Raw genomic sequence first — 24,738 nt, 5'->3', positions numbered from 1 at the left:
TGTTACTTTAAAATATGTGTAAACATATTTTAGAAAGTATCATCCATCATAATGTTCAATGTTAATTTTGACTTTATTCTAATAAGTCAGCAGTACTAGCTATTCCATTGAGATATCTTGACTTCCAATCTCTCACTGCCTCACTTAGTACTAACAGTGAAGAAAATCATGTACTGTTCTTGCAGAAATTTAGAAGAGCCTGGATTTATACTCTTGGCAGCATATGCTGGTATATTGAATGACCATTCTTGGTGAGCAGCATAGGTCTGAGATTGGCAAAAGTGTTAAGTCTTTTATAGAAAAATAAGTTGTTTAAGAAGTATTTACATTTTCCTTACAATTACAAATGAATTTAATCCTTTTGTCTTTTCTGTGAAATATATTCAACATTAATTATATTCAGTAGTTTATTTAAATCTATAGTCTAAATCTGACATTTATAATTAGCAGTTTACCTTTCTTTTCAATTAACCTCTTTTTCCCAGTTGAAGTTAGCAGGGAGTTTTCAGCAACACTCCCCTTTTCCAGACATTATTAGCTACTGCATTTTGAAGTTATGACTGATTCTAGTAAAGTAGTACAAGTGCAACTGAGGTGGCATTGCTTACCTTTTTAGAGTCTCGAAAATGGCACCCAAGGACTTATGTGTGATCTGGCTCCCTCCCTAGCCCGATCAAGGTGGGGAAAACGAGTCTAACAAAGAGGTTGTGAACATGAGAAAGTACATCAGCATTACCACGAAACAACCCTCAGTGGTGAGATACCTTTTACTTACATGGTTGGAGGTAGAGCCACTGTGTCACCCTAGAGTTGGTTTCCTTCTAGGTTGCCAGCCACCATAAGGGAGCATAGTGAAGTCCTGCCCATGAGTGACAGCCCACATGATGGCCAGGGTCTCACACACTATGGCTGATGCATTGGTCTGGAAAACAAAGGGGACAATAAAATCAGGAGCAATCAAAATTGGTACAGACAAAGGGCCTTCTTTAAGTTACGGAATGCTTCTTTATCCTCAGGATTCCATGCTAATGTATCATGAGCTGGTTTCAGAGTTAAATTAATCAAAGGCGCAGCCCTGTCTAAGAACCGAGGCTTGAAGCATCAATAAAATTCTGATAGTCCCAAAAAAGCCTCAACCTAACTTTCTATTTGCAGCTGGGGCCAATTTTTGAGGGTTATAGTTTGACTGTACCAGACCCTACCACAGAACCTAAATATTTGTCCTTTGTGAGTTCAAAATAACATTTTGTGGGACTGGTTTACTGGCCAGCTTTGTGAATAGAGCATAATGTAGACAAAATGCGCCTTGCATATTTCCCCCAAGTACTGGAATAGATGACTATATCATCCAAGTAGGCAGCACTGTAGACATTATGGTGCTGTACCAGCCTGTGAACCAGACAATGAAGGTGACTGGAGCCCTTTGCAGTCCTCTTTAATATTTCCAATGTCCACTGTTTATGCTAAATGCAATCTTTTCCTTAACTGATACTGTTAAAGGAATTTGCCAGTAGCCCTTAGTCATATTAATGTTGTGAATGTGGAAACATAAGCAAAGAATAATACAAAACAAAAGCAACATTACAATAAACAAAGGAATCACAATTCAAGAAGAAGGACAAAAAAACAATAGCATTTGAAATACAAAATTTGAGAGGGATTAAATACCAATCCTCTTCCAGCCTTTCAAGGAGGTTATCCACTCGAGGCATGGGATTCAAGGCAAAATGGGAGATCTAGTTAAGGCAACTGAAATTGTTACTTTGGTGCCAACTACCATCAGATTTTGACACTAAAACAATGGGGCTAGACCAGGGCTGAAACTGGATAAATCCTAGGTCTAGCATAAATTTGACTTCCTGGTTGTCCTCAGCATTCTTTGCCTCTTGAAGCTATAAGGGCATTCCCAAACTATAACCCCTGATTCCATCACAATTGCATGCACAACGAGGGAAGTCAGGACGGGCTTGGTGTCAACAACATTGCCAATGCAGGCTATGGCAAATCCCAACAGTTTTCTTTGAGAGCTCTTTAATTCTTTTCCGAAATTCAATCCAAATGAACTTATAAAGAGTGTAGTGGAAATGCATGAAGCAGTGTTGTCTTAAAAGCCAGACGAGTACCAAAAACCTCACCCACCAAGAATGCCCAGAACTGAGTCCAAAAGAACTGCCATTGGTCCAGCTACTTTTTTTCAAATGTGGTGAGATTGGTCATGATCTCTAGTACCAAACTGTCTACAGCTTGATGAGCCCCTTGGGATTAATAAAGTGAGCGAGCGAGTGAGTGTCCGTCCGTCCGTCCGTCCGTCCATCCATCTATCAGGGAGAGCTCTGAACGCAGGCATTGTATGAAAATGGTTGCTAACATTGTTAGCAGTAAGTAATGGATTTCATTTGTCAACCCTGATCGATTCAGGTAGCATCACTAACATTGTTGAGGACCGTTACAATTGACTGAAACAGTACAATGCAAAAAGGATTCTCCAAGTCTGTGCAGGGCAGGTGACAGGCAGCTCAGGCTAAGCTGTCAGGATGTGCATTAAATAGGTATTTGCATGCAACCTCCTCTACTACCTTTTCAATTATGCTCTTGCTGGGGTGGAGGCAGTGGACCAGCTTGTTTCTGCTGTCAAAGGTTTGTGATCATGTGGGCTTTTCCAGACTAAATTCTCATTCGTGATATTGCTGAGCTGGGTTGGGCTGACTGGTGTTAGCCCATACCAAGAGGAACAACGATTTTTGGTGACTTGGCTCCTTTTATGTTCACTGACCGGAAGAGGTGAGTTTTGGATAAAGTGAATGTTTGTGTTCCTTCTGTCTAAATACCTCTGGACTATGGATGAGTAAGGAGAAAGTATTAATTATGGCACCCCCTTATAATTTGGGTTGGCATTGCTTAACTTTTTGGAGCTCTGAAATTGGCACCCAAGTGCTTGTGTGTGTGTGTGATTGCATACAGTATATGTGTTTGTATACAGAGCCCCCTAGTGTGTGTGTGTGTATATATATATATATATATATATATATATATATATATATATATATATATATATATATAATATCGCTACTGTGGCTGTGCGTCTGTCTGTCCAGGATTTTAAATCACCTGTAGCTTGCAAACCATTTGGCATATTGACTTGAAATGTGGTACACATAAACTACATGACCTCTACAATCCGCTTTCAGGGTGATGATTGACCTCCAAGGTTATTCCTCTTTTTATTTGTATTTTATTTTATTGTTGAATCAACTCTCAGCAGGGGCCAGCAGGGCGGCCATGTGGCTCATGTGTATGGCCGCCGTTCTCATTCCAGCCACCTTCGCTGTCACTTCCCCTACTTCTTCATATCTTAATCATTCTTGAGGCAGATTGAACAGATAAGTGCCAGCTTAAGTGAAAAATTAAGGAAAACGTACTAAGTATTTGCAACACAAACACACTGACTAAATCAGTTTTAATGAGAAAAGATGCCAACGACAGAAGAGAAGCGGGCTGCTAGGGTGGAGAAAACGCGCTGCTCACAAAGCAGCAAGCACATCAACCTCTGAGCAAACGAATGCTAAACGTACAGAGAAAGAGTATGAAAACTAGGAATTCTCAAGTCAAGTGTATTCACTGCACGCTATTGTTATAGCAGTGCGCCGTTACTGGTATATATGTGTGTGTGTTTGTGTATATATATATATATATATATATATATATATATATATATATATATAAATATAATTTTATTTCTTTGTGAATTTTTAACCTTTTTGTATCACTTGATTTCCTCATAATTGACAGATTATTGCATTGTAGCAGGCAGGAATTTTAACCTGTTTATTTAGCAGGCACTCACTTTGGAAAAGCGTGACCCTACTATAAGAGACACACTTAGCTAATGAAAAGGATGGATTTGTCCTTTGTGGTATTTTTAAGAATATGATTTAGGCCTAATCTTGAATAATTTAGTGGAATTTCTTTATTATGGTATACTTAATAGTGGTGATAGGAGAGCTGCTTGGCAATGTTTCTGATATGGTTGTCTCCCAGCAGTAAAATTATCTTTCTGAGCAAACCATGTTCGAACTGCTAAAACTGCAAAGCATTAAACATTAATAAGGTGCCACATTTCTATATCTTGAGCTCAGAGTGCAGTCTGCAATGTTTAAGTACAATAGCATTTGATGAGCATTACTTGTCATACTAGTGAAAGAACCACAGTGAAGCATTAAATGTAATTTGGTTAGACTAAAAGAAACAATTATATGTCATTACTGCTAAACTAGCAAACAGTTGAAATTATCACTGCAAATATGACAAAAGTTTAATTTTGGTAAAAATACAAATATTAAAAAAAACACTTATTTTTATTGAAAGTGTTTATTAGACTACTGAATGACATCACTGGTCTTACCTAATTAGAAGAGATGCAGCATTGAGACTAAAAGATAATAAATAAGAAGTGAAATATCTGTTGTCCATTAAAGCTTCAGTGGTACAGGTGTCCGTTCTGGGCAAAAAAAAACATCAATCCCAGTATAGCTGCTCCAAATATTGGTAAAAAGGAATGATTTAAAAATAAGACTGGTGGCAGGTTTTTTTAGAGGTTTTCCTCTTAATAATTCACTGTCCTTACTCTTTTGATAGTTCACATAAGTGTTCAGAACCTGAGAAATGGCCAATGGTATGATTAATTTTGCAAGGGACACTGCAGTATAGTAATGTTATTTTCACCTGTGTTTAACTATCCCAAATTTATAGTAAAACAATTAAGTTCTGATAAGAATGTTCTTTGTATCTATCCATTTTTAACCTGCTTTTTTCTTTTACAGCATCATATCTTGAAGTGGCATTGGGCATGCTAGTCTTTCACAGGGCATACACACCTATAGGTACTCATTCTGGGACAACCCAGAGATGCCAGTCAGTGTAACGTGTTCTCTTTGAGAATGTGGGTGCTTGGACAAAATACAAAGAGATAGGCAAAAAACTACAAAATCCAAACAGACGTCAAATGGGCTAGGTATTAAACTTGGATAGTTTTTCTAACCCTAAATGTTGCCTGAAGAAGGGGCCTGAGTTGCCTTGAAAGCTTGCATATTGTAATCTTTTTAGTTAGTCAATAAAAGGTGTCATTTTGCTTGGCTTTTCTCTACATTTTCTACCCCTGAAAGATTACAGTTTAATCTTCACCTACTGCAATACCTAATTTATAAATAAAGCCAAGTTATAGCCCTAAATCAGTTGACAATGTGCACAGAAACATAAAAAAGTGAAATTTGGGACTTTTATTTTTTGCTCTCTCTGTACATCAAATATTTTTAAGTCTCTAGTTATTATTGGACAGTTTGTTTTAGCTGTCCAGTCTAGGTCAAGACATTTATTATTTCAGGCATGCTTCCTGAACTCTGAGTTTGAGAACATAGGTTTGAAAATGTTTTTTTAAATTACACCCTGTGATCATTATACAGCACAAAAGTTTATTTTTGTCAGGTTCATTCAATTTTTTTCCTTTTTTTTATGAAAAAAAATTGAAAATGCTGACAAATTGTGCTCTTCTACCTAAATATTAAATACCAGTAAATGCGCACTGCACAGTAACATGCAGTGAATACACTTGACTTGAGCATTCCTAGTTTTCCTCCTCTTTCTCTGTACGTTTAGCATTCATTTGCTCAGAAGTTGATGCGCTTGCTGCTTTGTAAACAGCTTGTTTTCTCCACCCTAGCGGCCTGCTTCTTTTCTGTTGTCGGCATCTTTTCTCTTTAAAACTGATTAAGTCCGTGTTTGTGCTGCAATTACTTAATATGTTTTCTTTAATTTTTCACTTAAGCTGGCACTTAAGTCTTCAATCTGCCTCAAGAATGATTTAACATATGAAGAGGTAGGGGAAGTGACAGCAAATGTGATAGGGATGAGAACGGCGGCCATACGCATGCGCCACAAGGCCACCCTCCTGGCTGCTGCTAAGAGTTGATTCTACAATAAAATAAAATAAAAATAAAAAGAGGACTAACATTGGATGTCAATTATCACCCTGAATGCGGATAGTAGACATCATGTAGTATATGTGTACCAAATTTCAGGTCAATCGGTCAAACGGTTTGCGAGCAACAGGTGATTTAAAATCCTGGACAGACAAACTCACAGCCATGGTAGCGTATTATATATAAAGAATGGTATTAATTTCATAATAATCTCTGATTAAATTACACTGACCTATAGCAAATAATTGAGAGTTTGTTGTCTTTATTTATTATATATGATTGTGTATTTCATTTTTCCTTGGTTTTTGTTTTCTTTCAAGTCTTGCAGGTAAAGACTTAGGTTAATTTTAATGTTAATGAGTAGTGTACTTCAGAATTGTAGCAACAGTGTTCTTAAATATTTGTGAAAATGAGGTTAGGTTATTTGTGGTTAACTGTATGTCTGTAAATGTTGTATAAAATAATAATAATAATAATTCATTACATTTATATAGCGCTTTTCAATGTTGAGTAATTTAATATTTTGTTAGTAATCTGCTGCAGATTGTTATAACAGGAGTCAGGAGGGTAGCAAAGATCCACAAAAGCAGGCCAGGACTTTAAATGACCTAACCAAAATAGCCTCACACTAAGCTGCAGCCAGACAAGGCCCCAAAAATGATGAAACTGGTTATATAGTTCAAAATATACCTATTGTTCCAAAAATGCCACAGAAAAGGACGAAACTGAGCAAATCTCTGGCTTTATACCAAAAGGCAACAAGAATACTCTCTAAATGAAAAAGATTTCTTCAGCTAAGAAGAAAATAACAAAAGGTGCTCAAAAGAGCTGAAGGGAGTTACTTAAAGAGAGTAAACAAGTTCCAGTATACACTCATCCAGAAGCAGAATCCAAAGGCAAAACCAAATAGTCAGGGAAAAGAAATAAATCCCGAAGTAGGGCTCTGGAGTGGCGACGTCAGGGTGGTTCACCCACAAAGAAAATGGAACACAGGCACACTCAAAAAGACTGTATGTGGTTACAAAAATATGGAAAATAACAGATCAGAAACATCAAAAATAACCGGAACATATATAATTGCAGGTTAATACATAACACAAATACATTTAGTCATTGTTATTTTAGCCCTAGACATAACCATGCATTATGTTACAGATAGCAGAAGGGATGTTGTATGCTGTGGTTATAAAAGCAAACTAATTAAATCCGGGTCATTGCTTCTTCAAATGCCCAGCTCATGAACAGATGCACTGTATGATTGTTGTATATCTGATTTATTTAGTATTAAAGACAAGCTAATTTAATTTAGTAAAATACATAGTTACTACTAACCTGGGATGTTTTTTCTGAAATTAATCAAGATTAGTGCTTTTAAGTCCAAACATTTTGACTTCGGGGAATATGGAGCACACAAGTTTTAGCATTTATCTGTTCAAGTAAAATAATATTTCAGAGGAATTGGTATCTTTCTTCCATAAATTGTTTCTTTTGCATTTATTCCCAGAAATAAGTGTTGTGCACCTAAGTTTTTGTGCTGTTTTTCACATCGGCTCAGTATGTTTTGTCATTCGCTTTTTGAGAATAAGCTGTTACTTCTTGCTCTCAGGGGTATTGTTGGCATTCCAGTGTTTTGATTAAGCTGTAAATAGTAGGGAGAAAAAAATCTTCTCTCGGTTTTATAGAAAAACTGTCCTCCACGCAGTTGTATTAAGCCAGTTTCCATAGCTGGTTAAGCTAAACAGGTTTCTATGTGATGATGTGTGGTTTTCTGTCTTTGTCATGTTCTGCCCCTCTCCTGGTATTTTAAATCTGCTTCTGTCTATACAATAAACTTTCCTGATCATTTTATTTCCTGTTGTTTCTAAATGCCAGCACAGACCACTGCAGGGCACTGCTAAGCTGTTAACCCTTATTGATCAGCAGCCTGATGTATTACCCAATTGAGCAGACTAATTGATGGGTTATATATACTTCACTATCTGTATGCCATTTTGTGCAGTTCGTGGCAAGAAAGGACTTGCTGCCTCACTCACAGTTAAGTGACAGGTGCCCTGCATCAGACTGTCACTTTCTCAATATGCCTAATCTTGACAAGATGCAGGAAGTCACTTTGTGACTGAGTCCCATTAATTCATGAGTCATGAGACTATGTCAAATTGTCAGACTATAATAACAAAATAGAATTGACTTGTTATTTCCGTTACGATCCTATGTTCTGCAGTTGAGGCTTTGCAGAAATTGGTGAATGCGGTATACTGTATTTGGGAGTAATACATTCTTAACAAAATACAGTTTACATTTTTCTGCATCATCTCCCCCTCCCTCCCCCTTTGCATTATTTAATTTATTCTTGAGTGTACTGAGAATTTTTTTTATATTAAATTGAAGTAATGTAGCATTTGCTGTCTTCATGGCTTAATGGACTGAGCAGCTGGGGCATTAGCTTTGGGAATGGAGTTTTATTATGGCAGCCCAGCTGCATGCTGTCGTAATGGTGTGTCAGCTGTGCTCTTGCTCAATAAACCCCCAGACCCCCCCCCAAACAGGCACACACACACACACACACAAACAAGCATGCCTATCAATGAACAGTGCTTTTGGTGAATCTGCGTATGTGCTTTTTGCCAGGTTATCTGTTTGGTAAAAATAAGTCTGAATGCCAAAAGTGATTTATTTTTGATATTTAGATTTTCTTTTAAGTGCTTGAAATGACAGAAAAATGTAAATACAATATTGTTTGTCCAATATTTCTACCATTGATCTATCATTTAGTTGCATCTTTTCTTTTTCCCTTCTTTTTACATATTAACCTCAGTAAGCCTCTTTGTATAAATGTTATTATTAAAAAAAATAATATTAAAATAATTATATATTTTAATAATAATTCTTACATTTCACTTTTAATGGCACTTTGATTGATTCCGCAAAAAAATAAGATCTTAAAAATAAGAGATAGAAGTAACCTGCATGGTGCATGGTTAAAGGGTTTCAGTGTGTCGGCAGTGTCCTTTATCCACTAGCATTTTGAGATCTTTTGAATTAGTTCTTGAAATAAACATAAAATATAGCTAGGCAGTTTACTTTTAATTATAAATGGCTGCAGAGGAACATGTAGGAAAGAGGTCAAGTGCAAGACCATGCAATGAATTAGTGTGTGATGCAAATAGTCAGGAAAGAAGAAAATGTTTTTTGAACATCAGTCTACATGGAAGGAAAGATGGATGAGGCACAAAGGTGAATTCGGATAGTAAGGTCATAAATGACACTAATTAAGAATATGCATGCTTCTCTATTCAAGGCTAATGCCTCAATTTATATTGTCTGGATTTGTTTTTTACACATAAAATGGAACTGAAAAGGATAAACAAGATAAACTTAAAGGGGAAGAATCATAGCATACAGCATCAGACAATGCATCTCCTTTCACTAGCTGTCCTTGAAGGTGAAGAAGCACACCATGGTTGACCGTAAAAAATCATGAATCATTGCATTTCCTTTTTGTATGTTACATTACTATGAACATCAAGGTGCTACTTATTGTTAGATGTTTACTGAATTGGAGTTGTTTCACACAGTAATTAACAATTTATGTGAATTTTCCATTGGGATTAATAAAGTATCTATCTAAGAGTGTAGTGGAAATGCATGAAGCAATGTTGTCTTAAAAGCCAGACGAGTACCAAAAACCTCACCCACCAAGATTGCCCAGAACTGAGTCCAAAAGAACTGCCATTGGCCGAGCTACTTTTTTTCAAATGTGGTGAGATTGGTCATGATCTCTAGTACCAAACTGTCTACAGCTTGATGAGCCCCTTGGGATTAATAAAGTATCTATCTATCTATCTATCTATCTATCTATCTATCTATCTATCTATCTATCATATAGTGCCTTTCCTATCTATCTATCTATCTATCTATCTATCTATCTATCTATCTATCTATCTATCTATCTATCAATCATATAGTGCCTTTCCTATCTATCTATCTATCTATCTATCTATCTATCTATCTATCTATCTATCTATCTATCTATCTATCTATCTATCTATCTATCTATTTTAGTTTAGTGGAAAACCTATAGAACTTATTTTTATTCCTGTTTTATACATGTTTATCTTTAGCCTCTGTAGCAGTAAGTGGCGCTATCGCTCCCTTGAACCCTCAGGTACCACTCCAAACACCAGGTAAAAGTACAATTATTATTCTTTTTATTATAAATACATGCACTAAGCACCCTCCACTCCCCACTACTCATACAAATACCAATTCTCTCTCTACACAATACTCTCTATCCTCCTCTCCCAGACACTTAGCCACCCTTCCTCCCAGCTCAGCTCAGTGTCTGGGCTTTCCCACAGTCCTTTTATATCTCCTGACCCGGAAGTGGTTCCAGCCCAACAGTCCATAAGTCCTCATCACTTCCGGGTCAGATTAAAAGTCCTTTTCTTCAACCCTGAAGCACGTCGTTCTTTCCGGTCATGTGATCACGACGCACTTCCGGGTTATAGGGCACGTAGCACTCTGTAAGCCTCCCTACAGCGGCTCCTGGTGGTCCCCACGGTATCCAGCAGGGTTGTTTATAAAAACTACAATGTCCATAATGCCCTGCTGGAATTTGGGGACCTTCCATGCTGCTGGGAGGGCTCCACCTGGCGGCCTGGGGGTATGGACCGGAATATTTAGCCAGCCATCCCTCACACCTCTCATTGACAAAAAATAGTGTTGGTACTGAACAATTTAGATGAGAAATGGCCATAATGCCCGACAATGTTGCCAGTCCTATTCACTAAGATTGATCAAAATAACATCTAGTCAAGATTTGAAGGTCCCTAAAATTCTACTGTCCACCTTTGTCTCCATTACTGTTTACACTGTAAGCTAGTGACCAGAGACTGAACGACTGCTGCATTCCATTTATCTCGGAAGTCAGATTTTGCAGCTAGAATTGACGTCACACCCAACTTGACCTTTTTCCAGTAAAACATACGGAAAAACAATTTGGACGCCTTCAGGAGAACCTTTATGGTGCTTGCTCTTTCAGAACACAGACAACTACTGAGCAACACATTATGTGGTATTTTGCCCATCCAAACAATGTAGTAATGTGTCCCCAGATAGAGGCTGGGCAGAACTGATTTAATGAGACATGACAGAATTGCTAATAAACACTATAATACTATAGCTTTCACTAAAGTTTGCAGTGTACGTTGCCATTGTGAGTTGTAGTCAACAAACTCAGACTTGACAGACCAGCCAAGTAGGAAATCTGACTTTCAGGGGTATTAAAGTTGACAATTCAGACTCCCAAGTTCAAAAGAAGTGCAGGAAATAACCATTGTATCATTGTCAAGTATACTGAAGATACAATGCTAATAGGACGCTGATCTGCCAAGGATGAAAGTCATTATTTAAATCAAGTGGACTGTTTAATACATTCCTGCAACAGAAACACTCTTGCTCTGAATGTCATAAAGACCAAAGAAATAACATGTGAGACAGAAATCTGCTTGTTCACCTCTCATTATTCTGAGGTTGGAGGTAGAAATAGTGAGTTAATGTAAACACTTAAGAACTACACTAGGTAATAATCTTAATTGGAATATAAATACAAAAAAACGTATACTCTAAATGCAATCAGTGCTTGTTTCTCCTCAGTAGACATAGACTACTTGAAATGTACAAAGACCTCCAGTTGTCCTGGTTAGCTAAGTGTGATCCTGTCTGTCATCACTTTCAGCTTCATTGCCTGGTTTAGTAGTCTAACAAACCAAAATGTCAAAAACTCCCAACAAAGTAGCAAAGATGCAGCTAACATTATTGGCGCTGACATAGATTGTTTGGTAAGTGTGTGTCAGTGGGCCATGTTGAAAAATCTGGAAATCATCTCAGCTGATGACAGACACCCATTACACACAGAACTTAACTTCAGTCAATCTGCTTTAAAAACCCTTACAAATTGTTCTAGGAATTCCCGTTCTATTCATTTTTTAATACGGAATATCAGAGATAATAAGAAATTCCAGAAGTGTACAGGTTTCATATGTATCATGTAACCATTTAGGTAAAAACACACTATCCATCTGTTAGACATAGTTGTCAAAGAATTTGTTTTTCAAAGGGAATAAATATTTTAGAATTTCTGTATAAGATTTAACCCATCTTATCTCTTATGTGTTTTATTTCATTTCTGTCTGTTATTTGGAGGCAACTGAGAAGGGAAATTTCATGTGTTCTTCCACAAACTTGAATAAATAAAAGAACATTGAACACTAGGTAATGTATTCCATGTGTCTGTGGTTCCTTTTATGAAGAAGAACTTTATTTAAATAATATTTTAATTTAAACAGTATATGTGCAAAATTTGCCCTTAACAGGTTTTGAACTGTGTTTCGTTGTTCTTGTTGAAGAATTTGTTTTAAAATAACAGCTGAGATCACTGTACCAAATGCCTTAATAATTTTAAACACATCACTTGCTTCACTTCTTAATCTTATTTTGCTTAAACTTATGAAGTTAAACTCCTTCAATTTCTCCCGATACCTCATACCTTGCAGTCCCGGAATTAGTGTAGTTGTTCTTCGCTGGACTTTCTGTAGAGCTGTTACGTCTTTTTTGTAATACGGAGACCAAAACTAAACACGGTCCTCCAGGTGTGGCCTCACTAGTGTGTTACAGAGAATAAGCATATCTTCATGCCTTGTATGCCACACAATGCGCTATATAGCTTAACATCTTATTAGACTTTTTGATCACTTCTGTACACTTTTCTGGGTGTAGATAGTGACAATTCCACTTTACATCCCAGGTTCTTCTCACAAGGCATACTTTCAAGTTTCAAATCTCCCATTTTGTGTTCAAATTTAGCATTTTCACTTCCTGCATATTGTACTTTGCATTAAATTTTATCTGCCACAAATCTTCCCCAGCCTGTGTTTTGTCCAAGAACCTCTTTAATGACTCGACTGATACTAAATTAAATCCACTTCCCCCTAATTTAGTATCATCTGTAAATTTGACCGGCTTGTTATTTATATTTGTATTTTTATTCCAGTTGTTTCTATAAAGTAAAAAGTGGACTCAGTACTGATCTATGAAGGACACCACGTTTAACATCAACTACTCTAACTCTGAAAAGGGTCCTCCATAACTCTTTGTTTCTGGTGTTTAAGCCAATTTTATACCCACCTATAGACTTCACCCTGAAGTTACAATTTTTGTTTTTAGTTTCATTCCCATACACTTCCCTCTCATGTGGTAGATTACCAAAAGCCTTCTGAATATCAAAGTAAATAATATCATATGCACCTCCCTTATTGTATGCTTTTGTTGCTTCCTCATAGTATTCCAGTATAACCGTAGAGAAAAGCCAAGCAAAATGACACCTTTTATTGGCTAACTAGAAAGATTACAATATGCAAGCTTTCGAGGCAACTCAGGCCCCTTCTTCAGGCAAGATGTAATCATTTTGCCATTTTGCTTGGCTTTTCTCTACATTCATAATGGCTAACACGGTACAACACCCTAGTACTACAGTATAACCGTGAAACACAACCTTCTCTATCTGAGCACACGCTATTTGCTAACACACCCTTTCTTGACATACATATGTTGCTCAACATTCTCCTTAATAATTGCTTCCATTAAGTAACTTGTGACGCATGTTAAGCTTACTGACCTATAGTTTCTTGTATCAGGTCTTTTATATAATGGGAAAATATTTGGTAGCTTCCATTCCTTAGGAGTTTGCAGAGTGTGGAATATATGAGTCAAGAGTTTAGATACAGTATGTAATCACTAACCTCCTTAAGTACTCAAAAGATATTAATTCTTGGCATTTTCAGTACACAATATTGTAGCGGGGCTACATAGTAGTAATAGTGTTATCAATGTTTGTGCTGAGTGCGTTTTGTTTCCATCGTCCTGTTTGCTGTTTATGTGTGCGTTAGTGAATGTTGTCCCCGTAAATACAGGGGGGACGGATGATGGGAAGAGACCACAGCCCCAAGATGGAAAGCACCTGTTTTCAATCACAATCAGTTACATCCGGCTCTCAACTATTTAAACAATCAGGAGGGAACAGAGAGGAAAGGAGAGGAGAAAGACAGAGATTTCACTTTACAACTACGAACCAAGTTTACCTGCTGTTTTCCACATCGGACTTTGTATCCAGTTTGTTTTCATTCCGTCGGACTTACTTCAATTCCCTCATCGCCAGAGACCCCGGGGTCGGACTACATCGTCCGCCACACGCCGAAGATTCATGGTGAGGTTGTTCCATTTGTTCCAGAATATACAAACACATCACATATCTGTTGACCACTCATCCGCATTCAGGACAGTTATATACTCAGACTCAAGTTCACGATCATTCATTCCGTATTCATTCATTGTTGTTATTCGTGTTGTTTATTATATGTTACAGGAGCAAGGGAGGGTTTGTTATTGTGTATATCCATATATATGGTGTTGTCACGATGCTGCTTTGGTGGAGGGATATACATATATATTTTTTCTACGTTGAGAATGTGCAGTAGTGTTTTGTTTTCTATTTAATATATTCACATATTTGACATACCTGTTTTTGCGTGCTTGTGTAAACCGTCGATTGTGGGGAAAATTTCATTTGTTAGAGGTACAGCTTGATATAAGATTCATCTCAGTAATTTATCCAGGCCACAGGTCTTGGAGGTGTAGCTGCCGGCTGAGTAAGGGGTCGGCCGTTACAATATAGGTCTTAATGTTTTACAATTAACATATGTAAGAATGTGGCACCATTAAATATGCTAAAAAACCAGTAAGCACCTTTCTACAAGGTTTTTTGTCCATATCATTTCAAGACACAATACGGCGCCGAGCTTCATTCTTAGACTGGTACAGAGCAGGCTAAGAGGTGATAATTAGGTTTGTTTCCAGGTTAGACTTTGTGGAACAACCCCAGGCTGCCTTCTGTTGTCAGTTACAGTAAGCAAAATTTATAGCAGTAAGACATCGGAGTATGGTATTCAGTAAGATACAGCGTACAGAAAACAATCTTCTCTGATTTCTTTGAGTGTGTGTGCAGACATGTATATTTAAATAAATTATGTATATCAAAGACTGCTTGTACAAAAATTTTGCAAATCGATAAGCCTGGTCCCATGAAAAAAATGGAACAGACTGTGACCAATCCCAGTTAAATTAAACAATTTCTGGGTCAGTTATTGTTAGACATAGATCAAACTGTTTTTGGGGATAAGTACTGGATCAAACTGGACCAAAAACAATAGGTTTGGAGCAATGTTCCCTCTAAGGAGTAGTGAGCAAAAAACATTGTTTATGAGCGACATTTTGTTTAAGCCAAAAATTTATGAGCACCAACTTCAATGGTCGGAGTGAGCGATCGTGCGATAAGTATGAGCGACGCTGTCGGAATGAGCGATCATGCGGGAAGTATGAGCGACGCTCTGAATTCGTGTGAACGATTGCTCACACGCTTAGCTTAGAGGGAACATTGGTTTAGAGCCCATAACTAGACAAATACAATATAGCTTGTATGAAGAATAGTAAAGGTCGAGTTTTTCAGAAGGTATCATTGTACATGGGCCTTGGTGTCAAGGGAGGAAAAATGCATTATCTTTGCTGGGATGTAGTCATTGCTCTACACAATGCAAAAAAATGTATAATTTTCTGATGCAAATTGTAATTTTAAGATGTGAAAATCAACTTCAGGTTTCCACAGACACCATGCTAAAATCAGCTTTTCTCGACATTCTGAATATAATCTGAACTTTTTTTTTTTTTGTTCTTTATTTTGTCTTATACGATTTCTCGTATTAGAAATTTGTTAGTTTTCGCATACCCCTTGGGGTCAGAGCGCAGGGTCAGCTATTGCACAGCGCCCCTGGAGCAATTACAGGTTAAGGGTCTTACTCAAGAGCCCAGCAGAGTAGGATCTCTTTTTTGGCAATGACGGGGATTCGAACCGGCAGCCTTCTGGATACCAGCACAGATCCTTAGCCTCAGAGCCACCACTCCACCCTTAACGCAGTAGTGAATTTTTGACCCCATCACCAAACTTCCATTTACATGGAAGTAAAATGAATACATTTTTAATCCACTAAAAGTCCTTCTAAGTAGTTTGTAATATAGGGGGGATTCTGTTTGTTGGCTTAACGTAGTGAAGCATGAAGCTCAAAAGAGTGAGGTTTGAGTAATTCATAAGAAAACAGGAAGGTAGCATTTGTGCTCTACTCCTATGTATTGTCCTTCCTTTATTAGAGTATGTTGTACATTTGGAGATGAACTTTAGAGCCTCTTGTAAGATTACTTCACACATGTGATTCTAGGCAGTTCCCTACTTTGATAGATAGATAGATAGATAGATAGATAGATAGATAGATAGATAGATAGATAGATAGATAGATAGATAGATAGATAGATAGATAGATAGATAGATAGATACCTACCTACCTACCTACCTACCTACCTACCTACCTACCTACCTACCTACCTTCCTACTTACTTACTTACTTACTTACTTACTTACTTACTTTATTTATTAATCCCAGGGGGAAATTCACATACTCCAGCAGCAAAAAATATTAAATTAAAGAGTAATAAAAAATGCAGGTAAAAAACAGACAATAACTTGAATAATGTTCAACGTTTACCCCCTCTGATGGAATTGAAGAGTCGCATAGTTTGGGGGAGGAATAATCTTCTCAGTCTGTCAGTGGAGCAGGACGGTGACAGCAGTCTGTCGCTGAAACTGCTCCTCTGTCTGGAGATGACACTGTTTAATGGATGTAGTGGATTCTCCATAATTGATAGGAGCCTGCTGAGTGCCCGTCGCTCTGCCACAGATGTTAAACTGTCCAGCTCTATGCCAACAATAGAGCCTGCCTTCCTCACCAGTTTGTCCAGGCGTGATGCATCCTTCTTCTTAATGCTGCCTCACTCGCCACAACCATCTGATAGAACATCTGCAGCATCTTACTGCAGATGTTGAAGGATGCCAGTCTTCTAAGGAAGTACAGGCGGCTCTGTCCTTTCTTGCACAGGGCATCAGTATTGGCAGTCCAGTCCAGTTTATCGTCCAGCTGCACTCCCAGGTATTTATATTTATAGGTATTTGCCAGTGTGCATTCCCATTGTTTTTGTGACTGTACGCTCATTTTCAAGATCAGAGTGACTCAATGTTACTTAGGCAAATAAGCCATTTCACTTTATAATTATGTACTTAAATTTTGGTAATGTGTTTTTGTTTTTACTTCTATTTTCTGCTTTGTCTCGATTACATACTTACTGACCAAGAATCACAAGAAACTGACTTCGGTCCCAGGAAGTCAGCATTAAAAAGGACTGTGAGGAATAAAGGAAAGGCTCACCTTTTGAAAAGAACAACATCACCGAAATTAAACTCCCCAGTTTTGACGCATGTAGGTGGTGTTGAGTTGTTAATCTATGGTGCATTGTGATTCATTGCTAGTTTTGAAATGTCATTTTTTCATTGATTCTGTTTATTTGCACGCATGTCTGGTTTGAACCTACTTATGGGTTCACTGGTTCATTGTTTGTTGTGGTCTTTGTTTAGCTCAGTTGTGGGGACCGAAGTGGGTAGCTAATTATTGAGAGAGCTTGGCCTGATTTCTGTGCTGACTGTCTCAGAGTAAACAGTGGTACTTGCACCACTGCAGGAGAGCAGTTCTGTGATATTTGATATTGGGGTTAATGTGTCAGGTTTGCACTGGCAGTTCTCCAGGTCTATTTTTATCAGATTTATAGTGGATCTGCTGATAATGTATACTGTACGTGACCAGTCTGTTTTGTAAATATGTGCCTTTGTTCACAAGGAGCTTGCAGTGATTGAACTGCAAGGTCATTGAAATTCAGACAAGAGTAATAGATGAACTCAAAAAGACACTACAGTTTATTTCTGAGAGCGAGGAATTTTGACCGAAGAGTCGTTTACACTAATCTGATGAACATTTGTATGTGTGTCGTATTATTGTTTAGGGGCTGTTGAGTTTTTCTTTTATTTGTGTAAACTTCACCAAATCAGATTAGATAGATAGATGGACAGATAGATGGATGGATGGATAGATGGATGGATGGATGCTTTATTAATCCCAAGGGGAAATTCACATACTCCAGCAGCAGCATACTGATACAAAAAAATTAAAGAGTGATACAATTAAATTAAACAGTGATAACAATGCAGGTATAACAGACAATAACTTTGTATAATGTTAACATTTAACCCCCCAGTGGAATTGAAGAGTCGCATAGTGTGGTGGAGGAACGATCTCCTCAGTCTGTCAGTGGAGCAGGACGGTGACAGCAGTCTGTCGCTGAAGCTGCTCCTCTGTCTGGAGATGATCCTGTTTAGTGGATGCAGTGGATTCTCCATGATTGACAGGAGTCTGCTCAGCGCCCGTCGCTCCGCCACAGATGTCAAACTGTCCAGCTCCGTGCCTACAATAGAGCCTGCCTTCCTCACCAGTTTGTCCAGGCGTGAGGCGTCCCTCTTCTTTATGCTGCCTCCCCAGCACACCACCGCGTAGAAGAGGGTGCTTGCCACAACCGTTTGATTACGTGCAAGTGATAATATTAAGCAATAAGTTAAAGTAAAATAATTGCAATTAATCTGCAGAAAATGCCAAGCATACCAACACTTCACCACTCACCTGGTTTATTGTGCCCTACTTGGCAAACCAGAATTCGTTAGCTAATGTTTGGCCCCAGGCTTGCACTGCCATTACTATTAACAGTAGTAACAGATTATTTCTTTTAAAAGATAGAAGCCAGACCCACAATATTTCTCAGTTTTTCCCAAGTCATTATTAGTATTAAAGGTCATTTCTTAATTTGTTTTTTAAACTTCCCTAGGCAAACAAACTTCTATAACACAGATACAAAATCACTTCTAAGAGTGTCATTTACACAAGCGCTTCAGTGGATTGCTTATCTAATCGTTAACTTCTCAAACTGCTTCAGCTGAAATCTGAAAGCAAGGCTGCCCGTGCCATCCTGATCATCGCTCACCTCTCCAGCTCTGTGTGACTTGTTCAATAACCTGAAATTGGCCAAGGAAACAAGACACTCTCATTTCACTTTGAGTTTACTTTGTTGTTTTTAATCATTTTTTTTCTTCACGGTCCTTCTAATTGTACCGTTCATGTTATCAGTATCCTGGTTCCCCAGCAAAATGTTTCTGTACTACTGAACATAAGCTGTAAGAGCTTTGGAAAAATATGAACACTTCACTTAACATACGTAAAAAGAAACGCTTATTTGTTTATATTTATATGATGCATTTCATTTTAATGTTTAGAAGTTAGACAACAAATCACAGGTCAACAAGCATTCTGCTACTGGGATTCTTTTATCTGTACTTTAATAAATTTCATTTGCTGACTCCAAATCTGAAAACCGTTTTCGTCCAGCAGCACGTCCCATTTTTTAGTTATGATGTTCCAGGTCTTGGACAACTAGGGCAACTGGACAGTAAAGGCGATGCGTTTCAGCATTTAAGAAATAAGTTTGGTCTCAAGAAAAGTGAAGCCAAAATTAAGGAAGGTATTTTTGTTGGCCCTGAAATACGTGAACTGATGCTTGAAGATGAGTTCAAAAGGAAACTGAAGCCAACTGAATCAGCACCCTCATTCGTGCGGGTTGTCCAGAATTTTCTTGACAGTCACAGAGCAGAGAATTATACTGAACTTGTGGAGAATATGCTGAAAGTATATCAGTTTACAGGTGTGATGGATGGCCAGCAAGAGTTTCCGGCCCTCACCCCCAGGCCACCAGGAGGAGCTCTCCCGACAGCATGGACGGGCCCCGAATTCCAGCAGGGCCTCATGGACTATGTAGTTTTTATGCACAGCCCTGCTGGATACCTTGGGGACCACTTGGAGTCGCTGTAGGGAGGCTTGTGGACTCTTATATGCCCTATAACCCGGACGTGCGTCATAATCCCATGACAGGAAGAAACAACGTGCTCCTGGGTTGAAGATAAGGACTGTTTACCCTGACCTGGAAGGAATAAGGACTTGTGGGTAATGAAACAGAAACACCTCCGGGTCAGGGGGTATAAAGCACTCTGGGAAAGCCCAGACATTGAGCTGAGCTGGGAGGTAGGGTGGCGAAGTGTCTGGGAGAGGAGGATTGGTGTTTGTATTTGAAGAATTGATTATATGAGTAGTGTGGAGTGGAGGGTGCTTGGTGCACGTGATTATTGCAAAATAAAAGAGTCTTGGACTTTTACCTGGTGTTGGGAGTGGTACCTGAGGCTTCAAGAGGTGGATCAGAACCTCAACTGGTACAAGGAGCCCGAATGTCACTGAAGACACATGTTTTACATTCTCATCTCGACTTTTTTCCACCAAATTTAAGCGATGTCAGAGATGAGCATGGGGAAAGATTTCATCAAGATATAAAGGTGATGGAAAACTGATATCGGGGATGATGGGTGACTACTGTTGGTTCTTGCAAAAATAGACGGATGTGCAGTACAAGCGCAAAAGCGAGTGCCTCCAACATTTTTGGGCACGCTGACCTCACTTTTATATTGAGGTAAATTGACATAAATATACTTTAACGTGTCTCTGGTATCGTCTTCTGGTTTGTTTTTGGAATAAACACATCAAAACAATTTTGGTGGGACAGAGTCCAAACTCCAGATATCATGTTGATATATTATATTGTCAAAACGTCAACGATGTGTATTTCAAAAACCTGACGTTTTAGCTTAATTCCGATTTCATATATGAAATCGGTGTGAAAAACTTAACTAAGAGATGCTCTGAAGTTCCCAGAAGCAAACAAAAAATATATTTTTGTAGACCAGTGAATTTGTGTGTTGAATGATAGTGTGCATTTCCTTAATTGTAGTGTTCTCAGATTTGGCGTAAGATGTCTGCATCCAGTAATTTCATTTTGTTTTATGTATGCATTTTATAGTGTATTTTCAACAAACTGAATTATGTTGCTGTTGTTTTGTGTGTTTTTTTATATAAATATATCATTATTGGGCAGCACGGTGGTGCAATGGTAGCGCTGCTGCCTCGCAGTAAGGAGACTTGGATTCGCTTCATGGGTCCTCCCTGCGTGCAGTTTGCATGTTCTCCCCGTGTCTGCGTGGGTTTCCTCCCACAGTCCAAAGATATGCAGGTTTAGGGGCATTGGCGAGTCTAAATTGTGCTTGGTGTGTGTGTGTGTGCGCTCCCTGTGGTGGGCTGGCGCCCTGCCTGGGATTGGCTCCAGCAGACCCCCATGATCCTCTGTGTTAGGATATAGCGGGTTGGATGGATGGATGGATGGATGGAAATACCATTCTGAACATCCATTATCCAACCCACTATATCCTAACTACAGGGTCACGGGGGTCTGCTGGAGCCAATCCCAGCCAGCACAGGGTGCAAAGCAGGAAACAATCCCCGGGCAGGGCGCCAGCCCACCGCAGGGCACACACACACACACACTAAGGACAATTTAGGATCGCCAGTGCACCTAACCTGCATATCTTTGGACTGTGGGAGGAAACCGGAGCACCCATTATGAACATTCTAGTCATATTTAAGGTTGTGTCACATTAAAGGAGGTTCCCAGCGATTTTCAGTCGTGGCCTTCATTTTGCAGAATTTTAGCGAGTCAGAGGTGTGTTCATGTGAAAACCAGTCTGACATACGCAGTGATTCAGTACAACTAGTCTGTGGCTCGCACTGACATTTTGTCTTTAATCACACGCTCACTTTAGTCATTTAGTCGTGATGTTTAATTCAGATAATGCAGCAACGGGGAATACGGAACGCAGGTGTTTTGGACCTCACAAACAGAGGAGAGGCTTATCTGTCTAAAGTCTCATGTTTGATGGAAATTAAAAAGGGTTAAGATTGCAGCTGAACGCACCGTAACTGTTAGGCCTTCTTACAATGCCAGCTCCATCAGGCAGCGTGTTGCTGGCTGACACACAAAGAGGGGAGCTCAGCTATGCAGGAAGTCGGCTCCAGTCGGTAAAAGCGACGTGCCCAGTGATTTTCAGCTGTTTAAATTGACATGGTCTGGCAACCAGGTCAGCAACTCCAGTCGGCAAGTCTGACACTCCTCACAACTAAAAGTCACAGAATGTAACTTTGGCTTTAGTCAGTAGAGTTGAAAAGCTTCCCGATGCTCATTTACAATTTGTAATGCTGCGCTTTTCTGTTTGATTAGACCTTAGGTACACCGTGAGTTCATGTTGTAAGAGAGAACCTGTGAAGTGTTGGGGCAAACCCCGTATAATTCAAACAAAACACGAGTTATAAACACGTTGAAAAAGAACAGAAAAACGCCTTTGCAGACATGAGTCCCAAAGTTGACTGTTTCAAGATGGCGGACCTTCCGCTGATAAGGACTTCCGGCAGGAAGAGGCAGGTCCAGGCAGGCAGAAACTGGAAGTGATGTCAAGGGCGGTAAAGCCATCACTCTTCCGGTCAGCAGAGGGAAGAAGAGATAAGGTGTTAGTAAACTACGCTATCATGTGTTCCGGCTGGAAGTTCCCATTATCCGAGCCTGTGAGCTGCCCCCCAATGTGTGACGGTGTGTATTAATTCTGTTTTTCTTTTCCACTTTTTTAGGGCCTGATTCTGCACCAGTTGGGGCGCTACAGTTTGGCTGAGAAGATTTTGCGAGATGCGGTGCAGGTGAATTCCACCGCCCACGATGTCTGGAACTGTCTGGGTGAGGTCCTCCAGGCCCAAGGAAACGACGATGCTGCCACTGAATGCTTCTTAACTGCGCTGGAGCTGGAGGCCACTAGTCCCATTCTCCCTTTCACCGTCATTCCCAGGACACTCTGAGTGAGAATTTGTCTCCTAAAAGTCAATGCGCCGTGGCTGGAGAAATGGCTTCTTCCTAAGCCAATCACTGTACAGAGATCATTATTCTGGAGGCAGACTCTTTTTTGGTCTCCAAGAATTTTGTGAATACTATTTGTGCTATTAAATGAATGACAAAATAAAAACATAGGTAAGACACGTAAATGGCACATACTGTGACACTCTCCCGTAGGCTGCCGGGGATCTTCTGGTGCCACTTACATTAGAAGGGTAATCGCTTGTCTGTTTTTGTCCTAAAATGTAAGCATTTACAGTAAGTAAAAAAAAACAAAACAACGTTGTCTTATTACCATTGGCTAAAAGAAGATTTGTTCTAAAATTGAAAGAAAAATGCAACGATTATGATCTGAAGTGTTATCGATTAGTGTGTACTTTCAAATATCCCCGATGCTCTTAATAAACTCGGGTATTACGGCGCCGAGATCCTTCATCCATAACGCCTGAACTGTGAAACTGAAGAGCCACAGACCTTAGTATGTGACATTCAGAACAAGCAACCCAGTTGCAAGTGAGATGTGAAGAATTACTGCTATGCAAAAGCTGGGAATAAAGAGACAACAACCCAGAGGAAATCTTTACGGCCGCAAGTAGGCACAGCTGTGACTCGGCCGTCAGTGATTTATCTTGTGAAGTTTTTAAGTCAGCCATGAACACTGCTGCTGCTCCAGGTGACACCCTACAACACGTGTTGGTCCAGGTTTGTGCTCAATCGTCTTTTCTTTTCTTTGGTTTTGTTTCGTTTCTGTTTTATTAGAGCATTTGCTGTATTTGTATATAATGCATACCTTATATGTACGTGTGTTTTGTCGGGTTCAGTTACAGGTTTTTTTGATAAATTTGTGTAAATCAGAAGGATCATATTTTTGTCTTGTATACTTGTCATTGACTTATTTTTTAATTAATATTTTTGAGTAGAAGAGTCCATGTTGTATATATATATACATATATATATACAATAATTTATGCTGTTACCAGTTCTTCAACTCCTTTTAGTAAACATCCACATAGATGAACCTGTTACAGATCTGAAGAGAGATGCCAAAAACACCAACGACCAACTTCGAAATGGATGTATTTGTGTGCTGTACTGTAGAGTCCGGTAAACCGGATTATTATACAAATGTTTTTTTAAATGGCATTATGTCTTAGTGATTATGTTTTTTTCAGCATAGTTAGAAGAGCATTATTTTAGTCAATTATCTTTTACTGTGATTTGTGTTACCAATATATGTCTTTGTTAAATCATGATATGTATATTATGTTGTTTATTACATACTTGAAAAGCAATGTTTATAATTTTATCTTTTGAAAAAGAGACATTATTTAAAGTGAATATTTAAACAGGTAATGTTGGCGACATTCCAGAACTCCCAAATTCTGCCTATAAATGGAGTTGAACCCACTTGTACTTCCATTGACCGAAGGGGCCGTAATGCACTTACACCCGTTTTAATCGAAAAAAGTGCTCACTTGTGAGGGTATCCAGCGAAAGAATGTAACCTGAACTTCTATAATAAAACAATAGTTGTTAACTGCTGTGTGTGTGTGTGTTGCGATTTAAAACCAGCAGAGTACCATCTTCACTCAAGAAGAGTACAGGTTTGGACACCCCTGGCTGGCTGGAGTTCATATTCTGTTGACATCTGAAATAAAATAAATCAATTCTAAAAACAACTTTGACAGCACACATCAGTTAGTTCAAATTTTCAGATCGTCAGTCAGTGCCTTTGAAGAGCCCGTGATTGTTGAGTGTTGCACACTGCTTGAAGAGTCGAAAGCTCTTCCACATTTTTGCCTCTGGGATTGTCATCAGCGGGCCGTTCCGAAATTTCAAAGAAGTGTCTCTTAGAGCGTAGCAAAGCACTGAGTGTCTCCCAGCCTCAACTCCTTTCAAGTGCTGCTGAAGA

The 24,738-nt window shown here is 38.8% G+C and overlaps 1 protein-coding gene across 1 annotated transcript in view; it reads left to right on the top strand.

The window, feature by feature from the left end:
* The window catches only part of ttc7b (tetratricopeptide repeat domain 7B), a 204,523-nt gene extending 180,160 nt beyond the window's left edge, over positions 1–24,363 (top strand). The window contains 1 exon segment of the mRNA XM_051920188.1: positions 22,571–24,363. Within this exon segment, the coding sequence (XP_051776148.1) occupies positions 22,571–22,792 (222 nt within the window). The 3' untranslated portion in view covers positions 22,793–24,363.
* The last annotated feature ends 375 nt before the right edge of the window (positions 24,364–24,738 follow it).

Source organism: Erpetoichthys calabaricus, chromosome 16 (assembly GCF_900747795.2).
Source record: "Erpetoichthys calabaricus chromosome 16, fErpCal1.3, whole genome shotgun sequence".
NCBI lineage: Eukaryota > Metazoa > Chordata > Cladistia > Polypteriformes > Polypteridae > Erpetoichthys > Erpetoichthys calabaricus.
Note: the sequence above shows the minus strand (reverse complement) of the source record. Positions and strands in the feature narration are given on the sequence as shown.